Below are 27,070 nucleotides of genomic sequence, written 5' to 3'. Positions count from 1 at the left end.
GATCATCATTCCGACGCGCGATTAATTTCTCTTGTGTTGGGTTCTAACATCACGTACCACGTAGCTTTACTGAGTTTTCAACGAGACCCTCCTGGTACACGATAGTCGCCTTTGCATGAACCTCTATCGATATTGCGAAAGATTTGATAATATGTTGACACATGGGAGCGCTGGCTCGACGACTCAGCGCTATTATTCACCGCTGATTTATAGTAATATTTCGGCTCCTATCGGCGACAGGTACCGGGCGCACAAGGGAGCGTCGCGCGAGTGGTGCACGTAACTTTCTTTCGATTCGATCTCAGAATTCACGTACACCATTAGCGCGGCGCTTTCGTTACGCGACCGACGGCCTGTCGTCTTTGCGCCAAATTTTACCAGAACGTTCATTGAATCTCCAACTGTGTGTTTGCAAACTACAACACGAGCAACGCCAGTAGCGCCAGTCTAAAAAGATCCGAATTCGAACCCGTGACAAAACGATATTTCACTCAAGATAAGTATTATCATAATCGGTATCGTGTAAAGGTGTAATAGAAGGGATGCATGCATCGTGGAACTCAATTATTGGTAGCTGGTATATACCGTAGTGCTTCTGTTTGTTTATGTTCTCGCTTCGAGTCCTCTCTATCGCTTTGTCATGCCCTCACCCCTCAGTACACTAAATTTAGCGCATCGCTTTACGTAGAAAAACCCCCAATCGAAGACGAATTCGAGACGTAGATAATACGGAATGATCTCGCGTGCTCGGCTGTTCCCTCGCCCCCCTGTAACTGTTAGTGCTGGCCAAGTAACTTTGATCGCCGCTAGGAGGTCCAAGGTTTTATTAGAGAAGAGAACTTTGGCCCTCCCGGTAGCCGACAGTTTGGTGGACCGGTGCGACGGTGTCTGAATATTTGGATAGAGAAATCGTATTCAGATATCGGAGCACTCGGAGCCCGGAGCCAACCGTAGGCTTAGCCGTTGCATGACTAAAGGCTCTGGCGAAAGTCTACGTACTTGTTTGTGTAACTAAGAAGCGAACAGTGCCTCGATGATTCGGTACATTTGTGTTTTCTTTTCGGATGCAAGGGAATCTTGAACCCGGCCCTGGTTCTCAGGGGGAAGCTACACGTCGTGTCAGTTTAAGCAAAATTCAGGATACCCGAGTGATACTTTGCGCTTAGCACTCGCGTCTGTATCACACACTCTGCCCTGTCGCTGGGAGCTGTTTAAGACTTTAACATCTAACCGTCTTTCTTTCTTTCTCTCTCTCTCTCTGTCTGTCTTTCTGTCTGTCTGTGTTTCTCTGTCTGTCTGTACCTCTTAACCCCTCTGTCTTGTCTGTCTTCCTGGTTTCGTTCGTTGTATTGTTTTCTTGCAATCTCTGTCCCCCATCTCTGCCCATCAACGCGCACTGGTGCCAAACTTTCTCCTTCTGAACCGGTCTTCCATTTCCGCATCTGTTTCTCTCTGTTCGCTTGAGCTGCCTCCCGACTCGCAAGCCCGCCAGGCCGTGGGACTGTAACCAGAGGCTCGATCGGCGGACCAGGGGGAGGAACCCCTGCGCCTTGCGAGTCGGGACCAGCGAATGAACTGCTGCTCTCGCGTCTGAGCGCCTCCGGCAGCCGTTAAACTGAATAGAGAATCAGGCGAAGAATGCGACACCGGCTTGGTCGTCGATGCAGGACATGCGTCGGGCGCTTCTGGGCGGGAAGCGCCACGAAGTGGCGTGCGCCGAGGACAGGCGCGCGCTCACGGCGCCTTTTTTTAATAACAATCTTCTGCATAATAACCGCTTGTTTGAAGCTTTACCGAGCCACTTTGTCGTAGGGCACAATAGAGAAGTAGTTGCGGTTCTTGAGCTTACCTTTGAACTTGTCCCTTTAACAGGTAAGGGAGAATCTCGCATCGCTGGGCAACTAACGAGATATATACGATTAACCCGTAGGCGACACCGGGGGGGAAAAGACTCGCGTGCGATTTGGAAAATGTGAATGAACCTGTCCAGAGGAGAAGGGGATGAATTCGTGATCACGAAACCGTCCCGGGAAACCCTCGTCACGCGTGCATCGCTCCTCCTTTTGCCCGCTCCTCATCGTCATTGCGTTTCCTTTTCTTTTCTTTCTCCTGTTTATTTTATTCTTTATTTTCATCGCTGTCGCCCCTCTCTCCCGACAAATACAAAAGTATCTCTTTCGTCATCATCACGCATACACGACACAGAGACACACGTTACTCGTTTCCCGTTCCATCGACAGAGATCGCATTTATCGCTCACTTTGTCCGCATTGCACCTCATCGCATCCCCTCGTTCGTTGGCTCATTTCTCTTTACACGCCGCAACATTATTACTTGTATCTGTGTATATATCTTACCCGGCTGTTTCAGAAGCTACTGGTGCGTATGTCGGGACTGCGACGGGCTTGTCGAAGGCACGATTTGCATTGGGAAAACGTGGCCACTGGGCAGTCTTCGGTTTCGAGTCACAGCGATGGCTCTATCTGTGCCGCTGATTGAATCACGAAACAGAAAGACGCAGTGGCTGCCGCGAGAAAGGCGAACTGCTGCTTCTGCCAAGCCCATCAGCATCGCAAAGCTTTACCAATAAACCCAGAGTTACACGCGTGCCCCTGAAACAGCCCGTGTATCTCTCTGTCCGTTTGCTTTCCTGTCTCGGCCACTTCCGATCACCGTTGCGTCGCCGTCGATAATCTCGAATAAAGAAACTTAGCCAGCATCGTCGGCACCGTCTCAGAGCGTGTGGCTAGGCGTTCAAGCTAAGGAGCGAGGGGAAACGTTGCTAACTAAAAAAAAAACACACACACAGAAATGAAATAACGAAATCGAGAAAATAAAAGCTCCTCCGGGGGTGCAGTGTGCGTCGAGGAGTCTGCTCAACAAGCTTCGACGAACCAAAAAAAAAAAAAAGAAACAAAGCCCTCCCTCACCCAAAAAAAGCCAAAACAAAAAAAAAATCTACCTACTTTGATTATAGACCAAATGTATTGTAACCACAGGGAATCGAGTGATGAAGAATTGGTTTCATGTTTTTTAAAAACAGATGGGGCCGCGGCCAGCCGGATGATATCGGTGCGATCAATCTCGGGGATGAGAAATTCGACCCTGACTCGGATAAAAAGCCGCGCGCAGGACAAATACTATGGATCCGTGGTCTAACACGACTACAGACACAGGTAACTATCCCTATCTCTCACTCTCATGACATCACTCGAAAAAAGTCAGCGTTCTCTCGGGTCCCTCCTCTCCCCGTCCCCGGGAAAGCTTGAAAGAACACGATACGAGAACGACGACAATGATGATGTTGATGATGACGATGATGATGATAAGAGAACAGCCGCGCCCCGCTGGCGCCGTCTTAAACGGGGCGCCGGGCACACGTTCGTGCGACGCGCCGCCGTGGTGCTTGTACGCTCACAACGCCCGGGTGTACCATGTCATCGCGAAACAACAGATTGTTCTCTTTTGTGCCACGATAGAGCGTGCAGGGGGCGCGCGGTGGCTCGTGGCCGCTGGTTCCACGGTGGTAGCTGAAGCTGGGACACCAAGGTCGTGGATAAGAGCGGAGACGTACGAGCACTCGGCCTGTTTGATGCTGTGAATAATATTGAGTGGATAAGTTTGACCTGGCTTAGTTGAAAACAGCGAAGCTGAAGTGGTGGTGACGTTTGATTAGCCAGGATCAAGCAGGCCACCTGCTCGCGCTATACTTTTGTCCCCGGTTTTGGTGTCCAGTATCCGTGGAACCGCGAGCTCACAGCGGAGTACGCCCCGTACACGTGCAAACAGTCATAAGTATATGCATATATACTTTACTCCATACGTTCTACGTTTCGTTTGGTTTTTTCACTCGTTTACTTTATGAAACGTTCTATTTACCTTGGTTTGCATTTTCATTTGAGTTCTTTGCCGTGTTACCTCGACGATGCGTACCTTGCGTGTTTCTTACCCCACGAGCACAGACACGTGTTCCGATCAAAGAAAGAAAGAAAGCTCGATAACGACGGTGAAATCGTCCCCCCGAGTTTAAGTGGTGGACAGCCATGTCCTGGTCATCTTCAGGTTGATTCTTGTACTCCCCACTTGCAAGTGATTGGGTCTCGTGGAGTCCTAGGGAGGATTGTTAACCCTTTATAAGACACTATGCTCTCGCAGAGTCGTGACTCATGTTTGGAGTAACTTCTTTCAGATTTCAACCGGGGCTATGAGTCTCCAACTGGGGCTAAAGGTTTTCCTAAGAGGGAGGACTCGATACTCTTCTGTTCTCTTCTTTGGACCGACCAAGGCACTTCTTCTTCCACGAAACGCAAACTTCAAATTGGAAAGTCGATTACAAGTGACTTATAAAGGGTTAGCGCGCACTCACTGCCACGTAGCAATCGGTGAACTCTGTTCAGCTTGACTTTCTCTCGAAGGAGACCTCCAAGGAGCCGGGCCTTTCAAGCGGCTCCGAGGTGAAGCCAGTCTCTTCAGTGACTCCTATTCAACTCACGTTTACGCAAGAGACCCAATTAGGGAGACGAAGAGCTTCAGTTCGTGGCTTCTCCAGCGAACGAAATCACGCCTCTGATTCGTTGAAGGGGTCAATCGAAGCGCAGTGCAATTGACCTTCGCCCAGGCCTGACGCTGATTACCTACTCGGATCACTCTCGGGTCCATTCGACTCTATTAAACTCTGAACCAGAGGATCTCTGTGTCAACGATGGGGGCACATCGGTTAGCTCTGTTTGGTAGGCTCGCCAGGCCTGGGCAGAGGTCTTGGAGAAGCTAATGGCATACCTCTCAGGCTTGTGTCTGATCGTCGAGACCCCCTAGAACAACTGCACGTAGGTCTAGCCAGCTAGTCATCAGTTTCGCTCGACGTAGAGGCACATATCCGCTTAGAACAAAGCTAGCAGTGATCCACACACACCACTTTCTCTCCCGGAGTTTACGTCGAGCCACGATCTCCTCGGTAGACGAGTCTTTCAGTCCTCCAGTGTGCGATTAGTGCCCTCGAACTCCTTCAAAGTATTGTTTTAAATTGGGAAGCGATACGCGGCATCTTAACATGTTAAACGACCCATTTAACTCGGACAGACTTTACTGAAGCTTTAACTAGGAACCTTGGCGACTGACACGGACGCGTGCGACACAAGCTTGAGACATCCTCCCGCAAGAGAATCTTCAGTCCGCCTTGTGTGGCATCAGCGTACAGTCTCTGAGACCTCCTCGAGGTCGGCTGGTAACTCTGACTTAGGAATCGATTGCCCGAGCGAGAGTCGGAAAGGGCGAACAAGCGGAGAGCCTTTCCTCGTCGACGGAACCTTGGCGTCTCTCGTACTTTTTCATTTCCCGTTTTCGTTTCTTTCGTTTCTCTCAAGGGAACGGGGTAAACCTGATGAAGCTAGCGCATACTTGACCAAACCGCGGCTCATAATGGTCTAGAGCACACTTTACACCATTATGAGGCTACCGAACTTGTCTTAACGAGAACGCTTCTCGGGCACGCGACACAGCGCACCGTCACCGCTCTTAAAGCCGAGGCAGCGATCGCTCGGGCACTCTGCAGAGCGATTATTTAACGACACGGTGGGGTGGTCGCGCGGCCCGAAGCGAGGAAACATAATGAAAGAGATGAATCGCGACGACATTCACCGATGTACGATCTCCACTTTCTTTATTCTGTTAACTTACTTCGCTTTCTCTCTTATTTCCTTTCTTCTTACTCTCGTAACACTACTCACGACCTATCACGGTGTACAAGGATAATGAGAAACGATGAAAGAAAAGTAACTAATCGTGTCTCCTGTGAATTATACTTTGTAAGCGACAAACAAAAAAAAAACAAAAACAAAGTAATATAGATACCACTCGGTTAAGCTAATTATGTAAAATGAATGTGTAACCTACTTTCAGACGAGCAATAGAACTCTGGTGCAGAATGTATCTGTGACAGGCAGATCCCCCTCTCAGGATTACTATATGGTTAGTCCGCAAGTCCAATCTCCGCACTGTTTGACCGTTCTTAAATATTAATTCTTTATTTCTCTATTTTGTTTAATTTATTTTCTTCCATTAACCAAGTTTGTCTCTTACTACATACTATTTGGGTTTTCTTTTTTTTTTATACTTTTGCTTTCCCCAGTTTGACGTATTTGATTTCTCTTGCCCATCTCTCTTCTTAACACTTCTATTTCTTTCAACTACGCTCACCTTGGTTTCTCTCTAATCGAGCAGCGCTTAGTTTTTTTTCTTCTTTTTTTTTTTTTATCTTTACGCCTCTTATTATCCTGCGGTTTTAAATTCTGAGTGTCTGTACTCTCCAGCGTGTATCTCTCTCGCCTGTCTTCTCTGTTTCGTTTCATCGCCAGTTCTGCTTGCGAGAGAGGAGCTTCTATTCGCTTCCTTTTTGTTTCAACTCAACGCTCTGACGCAGAGAAGAGATGTCCAAGCCATTGGACACGCTCTCTTCCACTTTTCGCGCTGCTACTTTACTTTAAATCCATCTTCTCTCCTCCCGTACTCACTCTTCGACGCCCAGCTCGAGGTCAGATATTCGAGAGGTTCTCGCGCTCCGCTTGGAGAGAAGGGAAATGTTAGCTGCTCTGTTTATCTTTGATTTCAGCTTCGTCGCTGCTTCGAACCCGATTAGTAAATCCTTCGGTGCCTATTCTTTGAAACTTTGCTGGCTGCGACACAGCGCGAGGACAGGCATTTGTAGTTCTAGCTGTGCTTTCAATCCAGCCAGTTATTTCGAGGAGGATCAATAATACTTATGTATTCGCAGCCATCAGTGTGCCATCGCTTAGAATTCTATTCTGATTATGCGAGGCACTTTCAAACTGATGCTAAATTAAGGTCAGCAAAGTCTTGAATTACCTGCTCCGAACAAATAGTAAAGCCTTACAGTGTTCTTTTCTTATTTTCAAGTCTAATAATTGATACGACAGATCTTTTTTTCTGAATTTCACGCTCTCTTCTCTTCAAGCACGGGGCACAGAACTATCCTCCACTCCCATTCTCAGGCTTCAAGTACTATTAAGTGGAGAAGCCCCTTATTATTTGATGGATTTCCAGGAATTTTTTGCGAAGATACCAATGCGCTATTCCTCTTGGAACTTTAAGGATACTTGATTCAACATTACAAGTAGAAAAAAATTGATGACAGTGAAATTAAAATAAATAGAGCAGTAGCTAAAATAGTTTTTTTGCTCAAGGTGCAAAACATCTGCAACAGATAAATACAAATTTTTTTCAATTTATTTGACTAGAATGGTGTAAAAAAATGCATATATTAAAAATTCAAACAAAGCGTGATTTTCGCAAAAAATTTACTTGTTTAAAAAGAGTGGTTAAAATCAATAATCTGCTTAAACCTTTAGCTACTCCTTCCGAAGAATATTACAAACTAAAAGTGTGCAGAATTTGAAGTCGATCGGTCGAATAATTTTTAACAACCGATTAGAGTCAAGAAAAATTGTACTTTATTTATTCTTACAGCTGCCGCGGGCTATTCTACTATTTCCAAGCCGTAAACCTTCTGCTTCCTTTGCTGTCTTCGAGTTCTGTCGATCTATACAGGGCCTTCTCCCCTTAATTGCACTCTGTGAATTCATTTTCTTCCTTCGTCACTCAAGGCAATCGGCGAACTTTCCCAATCCCCCTGACCATTTTCTTTCTCGATTTCTTTATCATTGGTTCTAAGGTGTTGCATGCACGTCTGTGCGTATGTATGTACGTATATAAGTTGCCCGTATATACGTGTATATACGTAGATATATGTCTGCATACACACGTGTATGTGAAACGCATGCGCGTATGTGTACGCGTATATGTATGTGTATGCGTATATATGTGTGCGAGACACACATACACGCGCGGCAAGGTACGCTTTCGCAGTTTCATTTAATTTTAATTTCACTAAGAAACACCTTGTCGACTATTCTCTTCTTTTCCGTTGATGGGAAGTCAGCTCGGTTACAGGGGCCGTTAATTTTCACTCAGTGATTTTGCATTCAGTGATCTCTTCGCGCAGACTTCCTTCTGGTCGTTCAGTTTCACTCGCTCTCTTTCTTTTCCCCTTTCTTTTCTCAAGGGTCCCCCGGCCTCGCGCGGGACCCGACGCTCTTCTGATTATCGAGAATGAACCTGTGCGCTTCCGAGGTTTTCTTTTTTTCTTTTCCGTTCAACAGCGACATGTGTATTCAAAAAGCCTACACCGCGAGGGCGAACGTTCTCATTGCGAAATCTATGCTTGCGGAGTAGACGTTGGATATTTTGTTTATCACGCTTCAAGTATTTTTCAAGTCAGCAAACCGTGGCCGTGAGTCTCGGAGACGCCCTTTGGTGTCTCACGCGCCACGTGCTTCTGGGAACTTTGTTATTTTTTTTATCATTTTTTAGTCCTCGAGAGGCAGTGTCCTCGATAACTCGAGCGAGGGGACGTTGTTCCTCCGCGGAAGGGACGCAGCGCACCTAGACACTGATCGTACCAAAGTCTCTGCTCCATTCAGACCTACGCTACTCTAATTCTCTCAATGGCCCCGCCAATGTTTCGCCGCAGTAACCAGTTAACGTGTCCAAAGACAGAGCAAACCATGCAGCCGCAATGGCGCGAAACAGCTTCTCCGCTGTAGTCGCCGAGCTCGCAGGAGACGCAACCGGCGATAGAGCGACTCCAGAGGGTACCTTGTATACGCGTGCTATGCGTGTGAACTTTGCATGCGCAGCAACTCCTTCCAACGATACAGAATTCAGAAAGGAATACCGGGCAAACAGTGCCGACATTGACGGAACAACACTCTCCGTGTCTGGATCCGCAAATTCTATTCATGCATCCTGCGCTCCCGTGGCTGATGGAGATACACCCCGAGCCTTCCGCGCTGCAGGGCAGACCGGGGTGATGGTCCCGTTGGCTGATTTGCTCCTTTTGTCTCTTATTTCTGTTCTTAATCGTTGCAGTGTGCCATTGCTGTGATACCATTAACAGTTCTTAATGGTGGTATGTGCCAAACATGCATCGTGTGTCTCTCAATGTGCGTGCGTGTGCTGTTGGCGTGTGATGTACGTGCACAGTTTGTCTGTTGTCTGTCTGTCTGTCTGTCCGCTCTGTACACACAACTGGAAGCTCTCACTGAAAGAAACCTTCACATAACGGGGGATACAATCTGGCAGCTTACACGTTACACGACACACCTGACGATCGTGGACACTATTGGGAGCTCGAGGCGAAGGAATAGGATTCCAAAGCTTTTTAACGAGCAATCAGAATTCGTACGTTCGCTATCAAGATTCCAAGAGCTTGCGGTTGATTCGAGAGCCACGCCTCGAGCTCTCCGCGAACACTGCAGTTGTTTAAGGGACGGTTATACAGACACACGTAAGCCCAGAAGACTCGTTTAAGAGCTTGGAAAGCTTGGCTGGCGACAACGAGCACACAGAATCTCAGAGCGATAAATTAATAACAGGGAAAATCGAGCCAGGGATTGAATACTGACGTAGACGCCCAAAAAACAAGAACACGCTGTAAAAGTAATGATGATGGCTGAGGAGAGGATAGAAATTAAGACTGATGGTATGATTTGTGGTTTGTTAGCCAGCGGAACCCATTCGGGAGACTGAGGTATAACGGGGCGGCAGTCTTGCCCGCCGCCACACTTATCCTGTCGGAGTACAAACAAGTACGTAGCTCATGTAGATCGCCTGCCCGTTAAATAATACGTTGTATCGTCGACTGTCGCCATACGTACGCATACACAGAGGACGGACCGTCGGCGTACGTACCGGCGTGTGCTGATTGAAACGTTGCCGTCGGACCCTGGCTGATCTTGGACCTGTTTCACCGCTGATCCCACATGTTAACCCTTTCTCTATTGTTCTGCGACAAGGAAGAGCTCGCGGCGCTTCCGTGGGAACGGGGAAGCTACTCGCTTTCAAGCTGGCTCGCTGGGCTGTTTATACCGAGCTACGTGTCTCGACATTCACGAAGAGCGAAGAAGACTACTGCGAAGAGTGGAAGCCACGAGGCTCCGTACATTCCTGAGAAAGGGAGCTCGCGCTTGGAAGAGATGTCCGTTCCGCTTCTGCTTGTATCGAGTACTATGAGATACTTTAGTTTCGCACCGGTGGGCTGTTAGATAGAAAGCAACCGCAAGGCTTGGCCGTACCGGTCAGCTGTCAGAAGGGAGTGCGTACAGTAGCGAAAGGGTCAGCATGGAAGTATCTAAAGTGACGCTTGAAGAGCACGAACGCCTAGTAGTTGCCTGGGTAAAGCCAGAGGATCGCGGTCACTGGACCTCGAGTTCATGATACTCGTGGTGTCTGAAGGGGCGTTGGACCGGGAACGACGGTGACGATTGGTCGCACGGATACAGTGAACGATGTTTCGTCACACCACTGTGTTTTTGTGTAGCGGGTGCGGGCTGGGCGGTGGGAGCCCGTGCCGATGGACCACCGTCCGCCCTCGCTCTTTTTTCAGTAGTCTAGTTGTCTGACATGATTGTGTGCTGCGTGTATTATCCCCATCCACTGTGTCCATTTCAATATTGTCTTTAAAAATGATTTGCAACGAGCATCTTGTTTCACGGCGGCCGTGCGGCTCTTGGCCTGCTGTTTGGCGAGCCAGCCGCGCGAAAGTACCAGGCGCGACTGTCCAGAAGAGAGAGCTGTCTCTTCCGTTCACTTGAACCAGCTTCAGTTCTGCTTGGTCGAGCGGTATCCACCTTATCCCTCTCCTTTATTTGCTGCTTCTTTCTGTTCGCCTCTCCCCGGGTTGAGGGGACCACCAGCCAGGCAGCTGATGGCTCCTCCGACGCTCCGAGAGCCCGTGAAAAGTCTTCTTTGGAACATGTCTTGCAAGCGTGTGCGTTAACCTGCTTTGCCTTTCTCTTTTGCAGATGTCCCGTAAGAAGATGTTTCACGGTGTCCCCTGGTCAAACAGATCCCAGCCTCGCTCCTTCCCCAAGTCCTGAGGAGGAACCGACTCCTTCCGTTGGCCTCTCCGCCGGCTCTCCTTTGCCGGAAGAAAGGAAGTTCCCGTGGTCAATGTTCACGTTCTCCAGTAAACCCACGTAGCCTACTAGCTCCTTGTCCGCCCAGAGGGTCCCAAGGATCTTCCCCAGGGCCTCGAGGGAACCTCGGAACCCTCCGCGTACCTCTGTCCCGCCTCACCTAATCAACTTTTATCGCTCGGTGTGCGAGTGTGCGTGTGCACGGTTGCTCGCGTTTGCAACGTCTTTTGTGTTTGCCGGACCTCTAACCACGCGCGTGTGGCGCAGAAGGGTTGACTTTGTTGCAGTGGTTTTGTGTGTGCGTAAGGGTCTCGTCGAGCGGAAGCTTTTCCAGAGAATCTGTGAGGCGCGACGGCTGATTGCCCGGCATGCGATCGGCCCTCACGATTAGGGTGTCCCACGGGACGAAATACCGCGCACCGGTGCGCCCTGTAATGGACTCGGAGTCGAGGGGAAAGTCGGTCCCGAGTTTCTGGGTACTTGAATGCAGGAAGAAGTCACCTTGTCGGTGAAGTCGCGAGTTGGTAATAGTCGCATTTCTAGCGCCGCAATGTTGGGAAACATTGGAATATCGAAGGTTGGATACCTGGTGGGTCTTTGCGAACGCTGAATGCAGTTACAGTGGCGATCGAGGGTTAGGAAGCTCAAGTTATTGGACTTGTAGGGTCAGTAGAAGGTACAGCGTGATGCCTCGAAGGCTTTATTCTCGGGGAAGAATGTCTCGTACGGTTCACTGGCCCAGCGAGTTCTCTGAAGCTTGCCGGGACTCTGTGAATTTATCTGCGAAGGCTTGAGCTATCGGTGACGTTTAAAGGTATTCCTTCGCCGTGGAATGGATGTTTCTGACTAGCATGAACATCAGAATTTAGTAAAAGAAAGATCACTAATGCTCTCTACTATCTCTGACTCTCTCTTTCTCTCTTTATCTTTTTCTATCTATTCACAATGTACACTTCTATGTCTCTCTTCCTGTCTCACTACTTCCGCTTGATCACGCTGTTCTCTCTGTCCTTTCCGTTCGTCGTGCCGCGCGGATCCTCGTATTGGTCACGTGGACGGGTCGCGGTTCAAGCGTGGGCTTCATCAAACCTAGCCTCCAGTCTCTAGCTTTTAATTGGACACCATTAGCAGGCTTCTTGAGAAAGGGATTCGTTGCTAATGCTCGAAGCCTTAGGAAACCAAGCTGTTTTGGGACAGATCCTTCACCTCTCAGTCTGGAACTCGACTGTTCAACAGAGCTGCTCATGCAGAAACAGGCTGACTTTCCTTAAATTATTTTCCAAATCGTGCGATAAGGCTTGAAATTTAAGGTAAACACCAGGCTGAAGGATTAGGATCAGTCCTCGGTCCAGCTTCTGATTCGTCCGCAGTGAATGGCTAATAAACTCGAAAGGAGAGGATAGGGATGGTTTCTGCCGACAGAAGTTGGGAAGCAAGCTTCCCAGCCGCAGATGCCCCCCTTTATTGAAAGCGAAAGTGGTTCGGTGTTACAGTAATCGGCCCCCCAGGGAACTGAATTATCGTGGTAGTGAAAGACTCGACCTCCCCAGTTTGTTTCGCCCCTGGCGAATTATCCCCGCGGCTTCCAGCCACCGTAGGTAGGTACGCACAGTAAGGTAGAACGCGCGCATGTACGCCACAGGCGATAGATGCCGCCTGACCACCGCCCCACTCGGAAACGCAGTCGTTTCGAGTTTCTGGAACTCGGGTGAAATGCAACCAAGAAGAGAAGAACGGCCCAATGTGCACCAGAGAACCAATCCCGCACACACACGTACACACAGAACATACACAGGTAGCCCCGCAAGAAGCCGGGACCAAGTGGGTCACTTTCTCCTCGAAGCTAGAGAAAGCACGCGGCACAGAAGGGCCGACAAGTACAGCGCATCCGCCAACAGACAAGATACACACGACACGTATATATGTACACACAGAGACACCCAGCCCCGCCATAGATACACACTGACACTCTAGATACACGAGTATGGCGTGCTTGTGTGTCGCGCTGGCTTGCCTTCCTCGCATCCTGATAGAACATCCTTGTTCCCTGTTTTTGCAGCTTCGAGTAATCAGAGCGTTCAAGTCGACTCTGGAAGATCTGGAGGAGCGTCGCTCTGTCCATAGTTTACACAGCTTACACAGTATGCGCAGCTCACGCAGCCACACCGGGCCCCGACCACTATCTGACTTCACATACATTGACGAAGACCCGACAAACACCACAGGGGCGAACATGGCCAGCAAGCTGGCGGGCAAGGCCGCTGACCAGACCGGCCCCACGGATCATCACGCTGGAGGCAGGAACCTGCACGCGGTGAACAGCTCGACGTCGCCGCTGTTGCTCACCGTGCAACCACCGGGGAACCCGTACAACCACCACAACACCGCCATTAACACCACCAATGACAATAGATCCTCGTCCAATAGCGCCCTAAACCAGGCCACCACCCTCAGCCCCAACCATACCACGCAGATGCAGAGTAGCAACAACAACAACAGCAGAGACAGCAATACCGGAACATCCCCGCTTCTCAGCTCCAATAATCTGGCCCTCCCGGAATTGACGAAGCTCGTGCATGAGACCAGCATTTAAAAGGCAGCTTTGCGTGTCGCCACTTGTACACCCCCTCATGCCCTCAACCCCCCCCCTCTATTTTTCTTCTCTCGTTACTGTCTATCACCCCGATCTCCCCCCCGAATCTTCATGAGTGTCTTATCTCGTCGATCTAAGCTTCTTCGATTCTCCCCGCTCCTCTTTGTTTTATTCGTCGGTTTCTATCCCCGGCCACACACACGGCTCGAGAGCGTTACTTTTAAGCCTCCCGAGCGGTGGGTATACATTCTCTACTCATTGTGGACCGCCTCTGTCGCCTCTCTTCTTCTTGTCCGCGGGGCAAGGTCTTGTACTTGTTATTGATAGTCCTACGATGATACTCAGCTGGCGTTTGCGAGATTTCTGCGGCGCGCGGCTCGCGCCTTAAGGATGCCGTTCCAATGTGCGTCCGGCGGCGGTCTCTCTAGTGTAGGGGACATTCCATGCGAACTCGGACAGGTTTTGGAGTAAGTTTTCGTAGATTGCTGAAATTTGAATATGTTTGTAGTCTTTAGTGATATTTAAACGTACCTCAAAGGTTTTTTTTCAAATTTTGAAAAATGACGATTTTACAGCTGCTTGAAGTTAAGTGCTAACTTTTTTTCAATACATTATAACTATGGAAGTAGTAAACGGATGGAGATGAGCTGTACGGTGCTTATAGAGAAGACATTGAAGTTTTAGGAAAAAATTATTTCAGCTTAAAAAAAAAATTTTAACCATTTTTATGCAATTATTTTAAACAAATGCAGGTTTTTAACATCGGGCGCGATTTTAATTTTTTTCCAGATTTTTGAAACCTGCATTTGTTTAAAATAATTGCAGAAAATGGTTCAATTTTTTTTTTTAAACTGAAATAATTTTTTCTTAAAACTTCAATGTCTTCTCTATAAGCACCGTAAAGCTCATCTCCACCCGTTTACTACTTCCATAGCTACAATGTATTGAAAAAAAGGTAGCACTTAACTTCAAACAGCTGTAAAATCGTCATTTTTCAAAATTTTGAAAAATCCTTTGAGGTACGTTTAAATATCACTAAAGACTACAACATATTCAAATTTCAGCCATCTACGAAAACTTACTCCGAAATCAGTGCGAGGTTTGCATGGAATGTCCCGTAGGGGAGAAGCACTATTTCTCCCTTGCACTGGTGGACCCGTCGCCAGCTGCAGATTGGAACGGCAGCCTTTACAGAGGCTGGTGATCGGCTGCTATCGGTCACCAGGGTGCCCCAGGTTTGCTGAGGGATCCTCAGGGCTACCGCGGTGTCCTGAACTCTGTACAGCGTCCATCGAATCCCCGAAGTACTTTTCCGCGATCTGAGTACTTGGCGTGTTCAATCTAGACCCTGTACAGCGTCCAGGATGAACAGCTCTGCCCCGTGGAGCCCCGCACAGTGCCCTGGCACCCTTCTCGCGCAACGGGGCGAGTCTCCGGCGTCGCCGGCGTTTTTTTACTTCTTACACTTTAAGACGATCATTCGTTCGAGAATCGGGACGCCCGACGAGGCTTCGACAAAGCGAACGGGCCCGTTGTTTTTATTTTAATAGGCCGCGTTGGTTGCTGTATAGTCTGCCCCTTCCGTTCTTCGGCGACGGGGAAGTCCCGAGTGGCGTGGCCAGCCTCCCTAGGGCGTCTCTTACTCCACCGACTCTCCAGCGTTCAAAGAAGCTTCTTAGAGCAACGGTGGACCCCTGTCCCCGGAGTTTTTATCCCCCGTAGAGGTTAAGGAATTTTAGAGGCGGCCGCGCCAGAGTTTTAACATGTACAGTGTGTGTCGCGTTCCTCGTTTTACCTCGAAGCGCGCTTTTATTCGCGGAGTAAGACTCGCCCCGGGCGATACTCTCGGTCTCCCCCTCGCTCTTCTCGCCCGGTTCGGGGCGCAGACCTCGCGGAACGGCTCGCGGTCACTTCTGTTCGATATTGAGAGAAGGGAAGAGAGCTACAAGTACTTAACGCTCGTGTTCGAAGGCGAGAGACCCGTCCGACCGTCTCTTCAGCTTCTTCTCGAGGCAGCCCCGACTCGCCAGCTGGACGAACCCTTTCGACCCGGGCTGCACCAGGTGTCCCTGCTTTGTAAAGCTTCCTCGACAGGGGACCGAGCGCGGAATACGCGGTAACGAGGAGTCCCAGTGCGATGAATCCTTGCGACCACAACAGTTTCGTTGCGCCAGGCCTTTGCCGGCTGGAGAAAGCTTCTGGGGCGCTTTCAGGATCCTCGTGGTTCCTCCGTCGCGGTGGGAGAACGAAAGGACAGGTCGTGGGGAGGTTTAACCCTTCCCGTCGTTTTCGAGTTACCATTTTCCTAGTTTTTAATCTTTTAACTTTTCAGTGATAATTGTACAAGCTTTAATAGTCTTTTTTCTAGAAATGTAAATATGATGAAATTAGTAGTGTGGGGAAGAAGCGATTTTATTTGCTAAAATTCACGAAACTTTTAAATTTTAATATCGAGGTCTAAAAATTTACAGAAATATTGGCGAAGAAAATAGAATTGCCTGGGGTGCGACCACGAAGGGTTAATAGATTAAGTAAACCAGGGTTCGCTAAGAATTGGATGAAAGCCTCGGAGCATAGAGATGGAGGAACCTGTGAGAGTGATCTCCGGAGGCCCAAGTAGCTTAATTCCCGCCGGCTCTCATTCCTTGATCATTCAGCTCCGCACAGTGACAGCCATGGGGAGGTTTGAAGCGTAAACTGTTAGCAAAGTAACGCAGCTTGTCAAACGAAACAGAGCGAAGGGACTTGCAGACTCGAGGATACAAACCTTCCTTTGGCTACCACTTGCCAAAACTTGCTCCGATTGCGGAACGTTCTAAGCCACTTTTAATTTTGAACTCCGACTTACTTGAATGTGCGCAGTTACAGCCCACCGAAGCTGCTGGCCGGGCTGCCTGCCTATTGTCCGCTCGCACGTCGATCTGGCTTGAATTGCTTGCTTGCTTGACTGATCTGTCTTTTCACACACCAATGTCTCTACCACCTACATACTTTACTCGCCTGTTTGTCTGTTTTAAGACTCTGACGTCGTTGCGGGAAACGCCAGTGCGTTCTGTACAGGTCAGTGAAGTGGCTCGTAGAGGTGGAGAAGCTTAAGATAAACCGCGGCGAGTCAGGGAACGCATTGGTCGCCTCTTAGAATCTTCCTGCGCGCCAGGGCACCGCCTATCGTACTTACTCTTCTGGTCTCCTCCGCCGGAGACCTCTCCCGACCCTCCAGAATGGGCTAGATCTGGTGAGAACCAGCCAGGAAGCATCGCGGATCATTGTCCAGTCAGAGACACCGTGCAGGGTGTTTGCCGGGGCTTCTTGGGCTTATCTGGATCACTTGTCGCAGTTTCCTAAGTCTGATAATCCTCTATTAGATAGGCAGGGCTTCTGAGTCAAGTTTAAAAAGCGTAGAAATTCTTAAACAGTGCTCACAGGAGTACTGCTGGTATTTTATCAATATCGCAGCATTTCGTAAGATTTACAGTATAATTCACAGAAGGGAATACGAAAGTGTAACAAGCACCCTGCACGTCGCGTCTAAGGGGGACCCTTCTGTAGCTTCGGTCGCCATTTCGCGAGCACGGGGCTGGGAAGCAAGGACGATGTGCAAAGGACGTACTTAATCGTGTGTTCGTATCTCGTCGCTGTCTCCTCTCATAGTGTCTTCTCTCGTCGGAGGGGAGTGAAGTCTTGATCCGCTGTCTTTGCCAGTAAATGAATAGAATTGGTCGAGGCTAAAGGGAATCGGAAGGAGGTGGCCCACCTAGAAAAGGAGCCCAAGAATGGATCAAGATTTCATTCTAGACCCATCGAACCTCATCGCTCTTCATCTATCGTAACCCCCAGAAATCACAAGGGATGGCGAACGAGAAAGGCGGCACTTACTCTACCTTTACCCTCACAAATCCAGACGGAGTCGTGTACAGTCGGTTTTCTCCGTTTCGACCACTTAATACCCCGCGCGAGCATCCCCCAACAGTTGGGTGTCGCGTTTTCCGTAATGTCGACTCGAAAGCACCTCGTCCACTGCCAGGCTATAGGAACGAAAGACAGGGCGAAGCGAGCAACGGAAAGGGCCATTATCGGGGACCGTGGGCAACCGTGTTATAGTCGTTAAGTCTTCTCTCCCGGTTGCGACGAACCGACTCCTTCGTAGATCAGTTTGATTAGGTGGTGATTAGGGATTCTTCTCGAGGAGTCGGTCCGGTTGCGCCCAGCGAACGATGGGGTGTAGGATTCTGTAAATAATTCCATCGCCCGCGGGCGCAACTGGTCGACCGAGCGTGCCTCTGGTTCGTTATTCCGCTTGGAGATGCTCTATTTTTAGCCGCGCGAGTCCGTAGAATTGTTCTGCCACAATGGCAGGACCCCTTTCAAGCCGCGAGGGCGCTTTGAAGGACTCGAGGAGGCCGGAATTCTCAAGGCACCGTAAGCGCGCCGAGTTGCGGAGCTTGATAAATTCGGGGCGCTCGAGTCCTTCAAAGAGGACACGTTCGACTTCGGTGTTGGAGCTAGGCTTCTTCGCGGTGAGGTGTCTTCTTCGGTAGATGAAGGCTCCAGCGTGTGGACTGAACGTCGACGGCGATACACGTCTGTTGCGGCACGTAGAAAGGAGAAGTACGCCGAGAGACTTATTAGAACCGTTTTTCAATAGGCAGAGGCTGGTCTGTGGCTCGTGGACCGAGATTCTAGGTGTTTAGAAGAAAGTTCACTGCGGAAAAATATTGCAGGAGCAGAATCCTTATATCCAAAAGATAAACAAAGTCTAGCAGTAGAATATCATTTTTTAAACTCTCTCTCTCTCTCTTCACCGCCACTTTTCACTTTTTTACTAGAAATTCTGTAATTCTGAGATTTGTCTACCCCGATCTGCAGACCAGCCTCCATGTACATACGAACAGGTCCATTTTATCCCATTACAAAAGCCACATACGTAAACCGAACGGAATATATTTCTACTAACCACTTGCTACAGAGATCTTTCCTCGCCTGTGAAGATAGAGAAGGAACAGTAATCCTTGCGAAACTCTATGCGCTTGGCTCGTCCGCGAGTTGTCGTTGTTAAGAAATTATATGAGAACGGAAAAGTGTATCGATATCCTTTGAGGCGCGGCTCGCATTATTTAACACGTATTCACAATGACGACGCGACGCTGCAATCGAGAGAAGACGTTCGATTTTTAATATTGACGCAATTAAATATGAAAGAAGAATTAATCTGTTACTTTGGGATAAAAGGAAAAGAAAGAAACGAGGTAACAATTGACTACCGATTATAAACGATACACGTAGGGATATATAATATACATATAAATATATATATATATATATTATTGATTTTTAATTAATTAATTCTTAGCGACTATTATTATTGTTATTACATAAAATAAAGTTTAAGACACGTTAATAAGAATGTTAAATTGATTGAGGCCGATCAGCAGAGGGTGCTTTTCAACATTTCGTGCGTTTCTCTTGAGTTTGCGATCGGTTCGTTTTATTTAATAATCTTAATTGTACAAAAAGACGGAAAAATGCGCCGCGGTTGTTTGTCAACGTTTGCCGTTAATCCTCTGCACACTCTCGCGTTTTGTACAAAGAGGTTCCTCGAGCTTTAATCGGCGGAGCGATGTTACGACGATTGTAAATAATAATCGATACAGTGAAGTTCTGTTCCATGGTGTTCTGTAGCGCGTACGCACTTAATGTATAGGTCGTTCTTTTCTTAATTTAAACGCTTGTTAGCTGGAGAGGAGTGCCTCTCGCGCGTCTTGGAAGACGTGGAACAGGAGGTCGGCGGCTAGGCGTAGAGTCATGAAATATCTGCGAGAATCGGAGGTTTCTTGAACAAAAGTTTCCGTGCGAAAAGGGGGCTGGAATCTCTATACTTTTTAAACAGAAACGAGCGCTCCAAAAGCTACGATTTGTAAGGAAGATAAAGACACTTCCGAGCTCCATAGAAAGAGTAATATCGCTGGGTACAGAATCAAGATAAATACTAAGTTAAGAGATACTATCATTATTAATGTTAAGGGAAGTTCAAGTGGCTGAAATATAATCCGGTGGCGACTTCAGCCTCCTGTAAATACCGTAAGAAGAGAGAGAGTAACCCCGGCGTAAAGCTGGCAATCGAACCGTTGCAGAGGATTAATGCTTTCTCGTGATTTAGTAGCTCCCTCCACTGAACGGAAGAAACGAGAATGCGCGTAGAAGCCCGTTTCTCGGTTCGCGTCCTCGCAATGGGAATAATCTGCGAACGACGAGGCTCGGTGAATAAAACGAAAACTGCTGATTATTTAACAAGAATCGTTGCTCGTGCCCCATGCACACACCGCTCTGATTATCTCTCTCTATCCGTCTCTTGTAACACTGTGCCGTTTTCTACTCACTCTCCAGCGTCTCCAGATGACTATTTTTTTACTCGCCGTTGTTCAGATATTGTTTCGCCTCGCGAAAGTGTGGGGGAACATTACTCAGCGAGATAACAACTCGCGGGACAGTTTTTATTTCGTTTACGATCGGTTTGAATTATAAACCACACTGTACCGTCTGCGCTCGAAAGGCTCCGACCGAGCAGGGGACACCATCCTGCTTCTCGGCGAGCTTTACCCTTCGTTCTGACTCTTTCGAGCTGAAGGGGAATCGAGGTCTGTGTGTGTCTCAGTGGACTTGTTAGGCCGCCGCGTTCCCGTTACTCGTCGCATTGTACGACTGCCACTGGTGGAATATAGCACAAGGAACGCTGGGTGCCTAAAAAGTTCCCTGCCCACGAAAGCTGATATCGAAGTTTACCATGTAAAGCTGTCTGCTGTATGCGCGCACACTGATAACAGCATCTCTTGTTGTTCTCTATACGCTTCGCTTAAGTTAGACCAATCTCTCTTGCACAAACTCACAAACTCTGTTCCTCTACGACTGACAATGGAGCCGATCACTCGGCGATGCACAAAACTATGACCTAATGTCACTGATACCCTTCGGGACTTACTGTCTTTGGTACTCGTCGCTTTGAGAAACTATGTGGACTGTCTTCTTCTTAGCGAAAGCCTTGTTCTTTTCAGAGAAACAATAAATTGTGAGCTTAACAGGACAGGCTCATTAATTCATGCACTTTTCACCCTTCACATGGCAATGCTAGCGAACACTTGAAGTTCCTTCTTGAGCTTCAAGGAACCGGTATACGAAGCCTCCTCCCTAAGAGCACCCTTGCCATATGAAAGCTTGAAATTAGCATTCTCGGAACGCCCCTCGAGGGCGCCCACTTCCGACTGGAGACACCGGCACGCGTAGCTTTCGATTTCGTTTACTATTTTTGTTTCTCTCTCACGCTCGCCATACCTCCTCAATTTTATTATTGTAACTCGCCGCTCTCGCTCGTAAATCGATCTTATCACAGAAACCCCTACTTGATCCAATACAAATTGTACAATTAATTAAGTAAGTGAACCGCACTCAGAGCTTCTGCACCCTGTGTATTATCGATAAAGACCTGCGGCGCGGTCGGGCACCAGCACTGCACGGTGTCGGGCCGCGCGCGGGCCCCGCCACTCGCCGCGTCTGGCCAGCCGAGCGGCGCTCCACTGGCCCAACCCCGAGGCTGACTCTTCGCGGAAAGTTCTGCCGAACCATGGAATGTTCTACTAACCATTACCGAGATATCTCTGTCGTCTTCTATACGCTTCGAATCGGTGTTCCGCCGCGGAATATTCTGTCACCGCCGCGTAATAAAATCATTGTTATACGTACATCACATGCAACCGTCTCGTAATTCACTGTTTCATCACGGCGTGTTTCTGTGACAGAGAATTTCCGCTGCAATGCCAGGCAAGGTATCTTGTGAACTCGATAAACCACACTTACGGTCGTAAGTACCCGATGGTAATTGCGTAAAGAAACAATCGAAGGACCCACTTTACGGCGGAGCACGAATTACCGATAACCGTAACGATCTTTTAACGCGTCTGTTTCCGATCGAGAAGTCCCAAGTTGAAACGGGAAGGTCTGCGATATTATGCGTGTTGCGTTGCATGTACACGAGCTGTCCTCGGTTTCCGCTTCTCTGTTATGTTTTAATTACGTTCTCCCATGTTCATTCGATCGAATTACCGCGGGCACACGTATCCAATTCACAAGAATACTGTTGAACACCACCGGAGCCGTTTATCTTTGTTGAGCGGTTGATCAGGCACTTTTTAACTTGACTGACCTGGGACACTTGCCGATTTCGTTCCGAGCCGTGCGCACATTTGTACGAACCACGTTTCACTTCAGTAAGAATCCTCTACAGCCACGAGAGTCTGTACTGGGTTCGTACTGGGACCGCCGTTCTCCCCGGAGGGAAATTCGAAAGTGTCCCGCAGCGAGTTAAAAAGTGCCTAGTGCAGTGTCACTCGAACTGTCGAACTGTCACTGATTGTGAGGGACACTTAAACGAGGGACGCTTAATCTGTCTCTATTTTTTTCTTTCTGTTTCCTTACAAAAGTGATTATCGCGTGGTACTGCTAAGTGCGTATTACTCGTTTCATCCTGTTATAACCATGATATTATCCTTTGCTCTTGAAGGTAATAGGTGGCGAGTTGCAGGAACGTTTGATACCAGTACCATACAGCAAGAGTTCGACAGACCAAGCTGTAAGCGCTCCTCTCTGCTCTATCTTTCACACTTTCGCTAAAACTTATCTGTTCTGTCTGTCTGTCTGTCTGCCTATCTATCTGTCTCTCTTTTGTTCTACATACACGAGTACACGTTATGTATTACACGCGCGTGCACAGACACACACACACGCAGACGTTCTCTGTCTATGCCTGCGTCTCCCCAGTTCCTCTAACCCTTCTGTCCCCCTTCGATCCACTGTTTTTACTTGCTCTCTGTGCGTGATACAGTTTGTAAGTCGCTCTGATCTGTCCTCCCCGCTTCAACACGCTTCCCACTTCTCTTTCTCTGGCTATTATTTCCCCTGTTTTTTCTGTAGAATTCTCTAGCCTTCTCACTATTTCGCTACAGATAAATTGCCACTGGGAATTTTAAGCGTAGAAGATAGCTTAGTATAATATTTTCTAATGATGTAATATTTCCATTTCCTCTTGACGTTTTCCAGGGCGGAGCACCAATTCATGTCAAGCCGTGCTCCACCTTGCGGAAACGTTGCTATTGGAACTGGATATTCTTAAGTAGCTTCGTTTAGGTTGAAAGCAGTGAAAAGACTAGAGGCCCCTTTGGCTCTTGAGTTTCTGACCTATCGCTGCGCACTATTCTTCTCCTTTTCTCGCTGACTCGCCTTTAAAACGCACACGCGACACAGGACACACACGGCGGGCGTTTGAAAAGCGCGCGTGCGCGCGCGCTCGCTGGCTTTCGTTTGGCGCGCGCTTCTCTGTCTCTCTCAGTTCCTCCACCTTTCTCTCTCTTCGCCGCCGCGGCGCGCGATTTAAATTGCCGTTGGCGTTCGAAGCGAGCCGTAACCTCGATCCGCCCAGTCGTTCCAATTTCAAAAGTCACAAATCTCTGCGCATTTTGTTTATTTAATGCCTTTAATGACTCGCTCGAAGGCCACCGGCTTCGAGAATGTGCCATTGCTTACCGATAAATAAATCGAAGGAACTTCGAACCTTTCAGCGGCACGCTGCACTTGCGCTCTGTTACTTCGTACTCACGACTTACCTCCTCTTTCTTCTGTCTCTTTGAAAGCATTACCGACAGCACTGCCGATCGGCAGTCGGTAACGGCATTAACCGATCTTTCCCCGGTTCGAGTGGGACAGCGTTCCCCCTTTCTCTAGGGGCACGTCCGCCAAGAGTCCGCTACGTCAGTAGCATTTGGCTGCTGCTTGATTTCTAACGGCGACCCCCCCCCCTTTTTCGAACTTAATGGATTCTGCTAATCCTAATTACGCTTACACGCAAGCAAGTAGTTGGTTACCTTTTGATTGCATTCACGACACGACGTGGGGAACGTGGGAGAATGGACGTTTCCGAGATGGAAACTTTAATGTTTGAGAAAGTACTTCGCTGTCGGAAGATTCGAAAACGTTTTCGCTCACGTCGTGTTTGCAGGCACGTTACTATTGTTCCATGCATTGCGATCTTACCACACTTTTAGTACTTATTACATTTTCTACAGTAAGTCGACATCTCTTGCGACGATTCATCTACAACGCCCATTTATCCGTTATAAATCGTTTAATTCCAGTTTCAAACAGCAGTGCGCGCGATTGTGCTTCTTTTTGTCGCAAAGCTGTTCGTCACTAAAGTCTCTCGAGAAACTTTCACGAGCATTACCGACGGAATCTGTCGGCCAACGATCCCTACTTAACCTACCGCGGGAAAGATGTTCGAGTGACTCGGTCGGTAAACAAGTATGGAAGATAAAGCAGTTTTCTTGGATAAAATTGTCGACATTGATCTGTAACGATATTTAGGCCCCTCACGACTTCCAGATTTCACAATTGCTTCTCATCGATTCAATTCCGAAGCCGTTGACTGAAACTTTTATTCGACATTTTCTTTTTATCTGAATAGTAAACTCAGATCGTTCGTGTTCCCAATGAGAAGCAGTGCAACGTCGATGAGAAAAAAAATACGCAGGAGAAAAGGATCTCGAAACTTTCGTTTTTCAAATCTCGCGCCAGACCCAAGTGCAACGCATTCTCGCAATGATCCTCGGGACAGTATACTAAAGGCTTCTCTTCACGCTCGAGCGGAGCTGCAATCGCGTCGAATTAAGACAGAGACCCTTCATTTCTTCTCTTCGCCACTATTATTCCCCTTTTTATTCTCTCTGCTCTCTTAATCTCTAGTCTGGCTGATTCCCGCCGAATGATCGATACGACTTTCCTCCAAAGTGTATTCAACCAACCCTGCCACAGATTCGGTTCAAATTTTGCATCTAATTAATATCCAGTCACAGTGGAAACTGCCTTAACTACCAACATCCAAAAACAAAATACTTTTCATGCGCATATATACCTAATTCCCCCGATCACATAACCCCGGCAATTATTTCTTTAAAATTCGAGTTTGCGAGTTAAAATTTACAAAATTTTGAAAAACAGTCAGCTCTCCGATTCCCCTCTACTTGTGATTTTCACATTTAAGTTCCCATCATACAGGGGCCATGAAATGTGAATCCCTGCAAAATTTGAGCCACGCAAATCCTCCCCGTGAAGGCATGCTTTCCAAGCGACCGTTAACTGTCGACAAAGTGGTGACGGGGTAGCTACGTGGGTAGCAAGGGGATTACCGAGCGAGTTAGTTCTCGCTTTGCCCGTCGAAAGAGTGTTGTTCGTCCGGCGACAGGAATCGCCAGACAAAGCGTCCACCTGCCGAGGGCTGCTTAGATTTGAGAGAGAACGAACGAATAGCAAAACGCACGGGTCCGAGCGAAGGGATGGCCAATTATCGTCCCTCCCTCCCCCCTCCCCTGTGGAGGGTGTGTTTTGTCGGTCAGCAGAGCGTGTTGCGCGTTGTAGCGTGCATGTTTTAAAAGTACCAGAGAGAGACGAATTTAGCGAAACACTAAACCGGATATCTGGCCAGGTTAAAGAGTCTTCTGGTCAGCCTGGTTAGGGGACCACTCCAACGGCGCATCGTGTAAGTATTCTCCTCAATGTTTTCTGTCAAAAAAAAAAAAAAAAAAAAAAAAAAATACGAAAAGATCAAACCGAACATCACGCGACACACTTTCCTGCCACCTCCATGAAAATGCAAGAAAGGAAGGAAGAAAAAAAAAATTATAGAATAACGAGACACTTCTCTGCAATTCCATGTACGATGCCACGCGTGAGAAATCGAAGTCACGCAGGCGTTTCTGTTAATTTTTTTTTTTATTTTTTCTCCAGTGGGGGTTTTTCGTACCGTCGGGAGTAAATCTTGGCTGATCTTAATAGCAATGTTCGTCGAGTACGTGATTCGCCAGTTGCATGCCAGTTCGCAGCCTGCAATCTGTCACGCTGTATTACAGCTCACCTTACGATGCGGGTGTATACGCGTGGGATCTTATTGGCTCTCGATTATCTATTGTTCCGTTATATATGATGCTAAAAATATTATTATTATTTTCAGGGAGAGGTAGCGAAGTGCGGGCTTTGGCCTGAAAGAGAAGTTTTAAGCCTCGCGTATACACTTGCCGCATCGAGATCGATGGATCGCGATAGAGACAGTTAACGATCTCGTTCCCAGTATACGGTCGAAGTGTTGAAAGAGGACTAGATACGGGGACGACATCGAGCGAAAGCTTCCGACGATCGACTGGTGCATGTGGTGTTGCGTGACATTGCAAGCACAATTTGAAACAGCGACGTCGAGGATGCGCCCGGAAGAAAATTATTGGAATGCAGATGTGATTACAGGGACGCCAGGAATTCCCCTCTCGTAGTGAAGAAGGAACGCTCCGCGGATGCGCACGATGACGCCGTGACGTAAGCCAATGGACGCCAAGATAAGTGTTCTCTCTCCACTGCCACAGGGGAATTCCTGGCGTCCCTGGGTGCGAATAACCTGTCGTCCACGTCGCTCGTTCAAATTCTGTGTCTAACTATTTGCCTTGCTGTGCAGGGTGATCGAAGCCCCGCTAGTTCTTCTAGTAATTCGTGTGGCCGCTGCTTTCTGTCTCTTTATACATACACATAATTATGTCTATATATTTACATGATTCTCCCCCTAATCTGTCTGCAGAGGTTGGTCATCGTATCCCCTAAGAAGCTGCGGGAGCAGGAGCGTTCGAACGCTATATCAGCTTCTGTTTTAGCACTGGCTTGAGCAATTCGAAAACGAAGCCGATCGGTAACAAATTATCAGTGACCAGTTGTTTCACAGAGGTCGATCGTGATTCTAAGAATTTAGAGAGAAAAACAGAGTCCTGTCCGTGCCGGCTTGCCACTCTACAAGCACCATACAAATCTACCTCTAACTTCTACAAGTAGACGCGACTCTGAAAGGAGGACGGTAGAAAATGATCAAGATCTGGGTAGCTTCTAGAATATTAATAAGGCATCGTTCTATGGGTGCCGAGGAATTGTAGAGGTACAGTTATTTACCGCGAGATACTAATCTTGCAGTCATACGTATGTAGGTATCACGATTGAAGATGAGAAAGAGTCCACTTTCACTTTCGTGCAATAGTACGTAAACTGAATAATACTCTGAATTTTTTACAACTTCCCCATCATATTTGTGGCGAATAAATGTACGTTTACTCTTAAAATTCCTTGGGACATGTAGAATGCTGGCTTATTAATGTTTTAGGTGCCTGAGCTACTCAGATTTTGGTAATAATGCCAAGAGTAACGCTGCAGCTTTATTGCATCGAGTTTGTACAGAATGCGAAAGCTTAGATGTGAGTGCTTGACGTGGGTGGCGTTCAGCTGGACAATGGGGATGGAGGATCAACCTCGCCCGCCCTAAATGGACATTTCTAACCGGTGTATCCCCTCGAGCGTGTGTCGGGCTGAGAGATAGTAGTGGCCAGTGTGTAGCTGACAGCACGATTTCCAATTGCAG

General features: G+C 48.1%; 1 protein-coding gene across 21 annotated transcripts in view; it reads left to right on the top strand.

The window, feature by feature from the left end:
• Positions 1-27,070, top strand: part of Pmca (plasma membrane calcium-transporting ATPase 3) — a 77,944-nt gene that overhangs the window by 43,150 nt on the left and 7,724 nt on the right. For 10 of the 21 annotated variants that reach the window (XM_076827505.1, XM_076827502.1, XM_076827501.1 and 7 more), the window contains 2 exons: positions 3,044-3,176; positions 13,051-20,662. The exons of 1 other annotated variant lie outside the window; for it this stretch is intronic. In XM_076827505.1, coding sequence (XP_076683620.1) covers positions 3,044-3,176; positions 13,051-13,584 — 667 coding nt within the window. In that variant the 3' untranslated portion in view covers positions 13,585-20,662. 10 more of the 21 variants (XR_013087168.1, XR_013087167.1, XM_076827515.1 and 7 more) reach the window with 10 other exon arrangements.

The sequence above is a fragment of the Andrena cerasifolii genome, chromosome 15 (assembly GCF_050908995.1).
Source record: "Andrena cerasifolii isolate SP2316 chromosome 15, iyAndCera1_principal, whole genome shotgun sequence".
Taxonomy (NCBI): Eukaryota; Metazoa; Arthropoda; class Insecta; order Hymenoptera; family Andrenidae; genus Andrena; species Andrena cerasifolii.
Note: the sequence above shows the minus strand (reverse complement) of the source record. Positions and strands in the feature narration are given on the sequence as shown.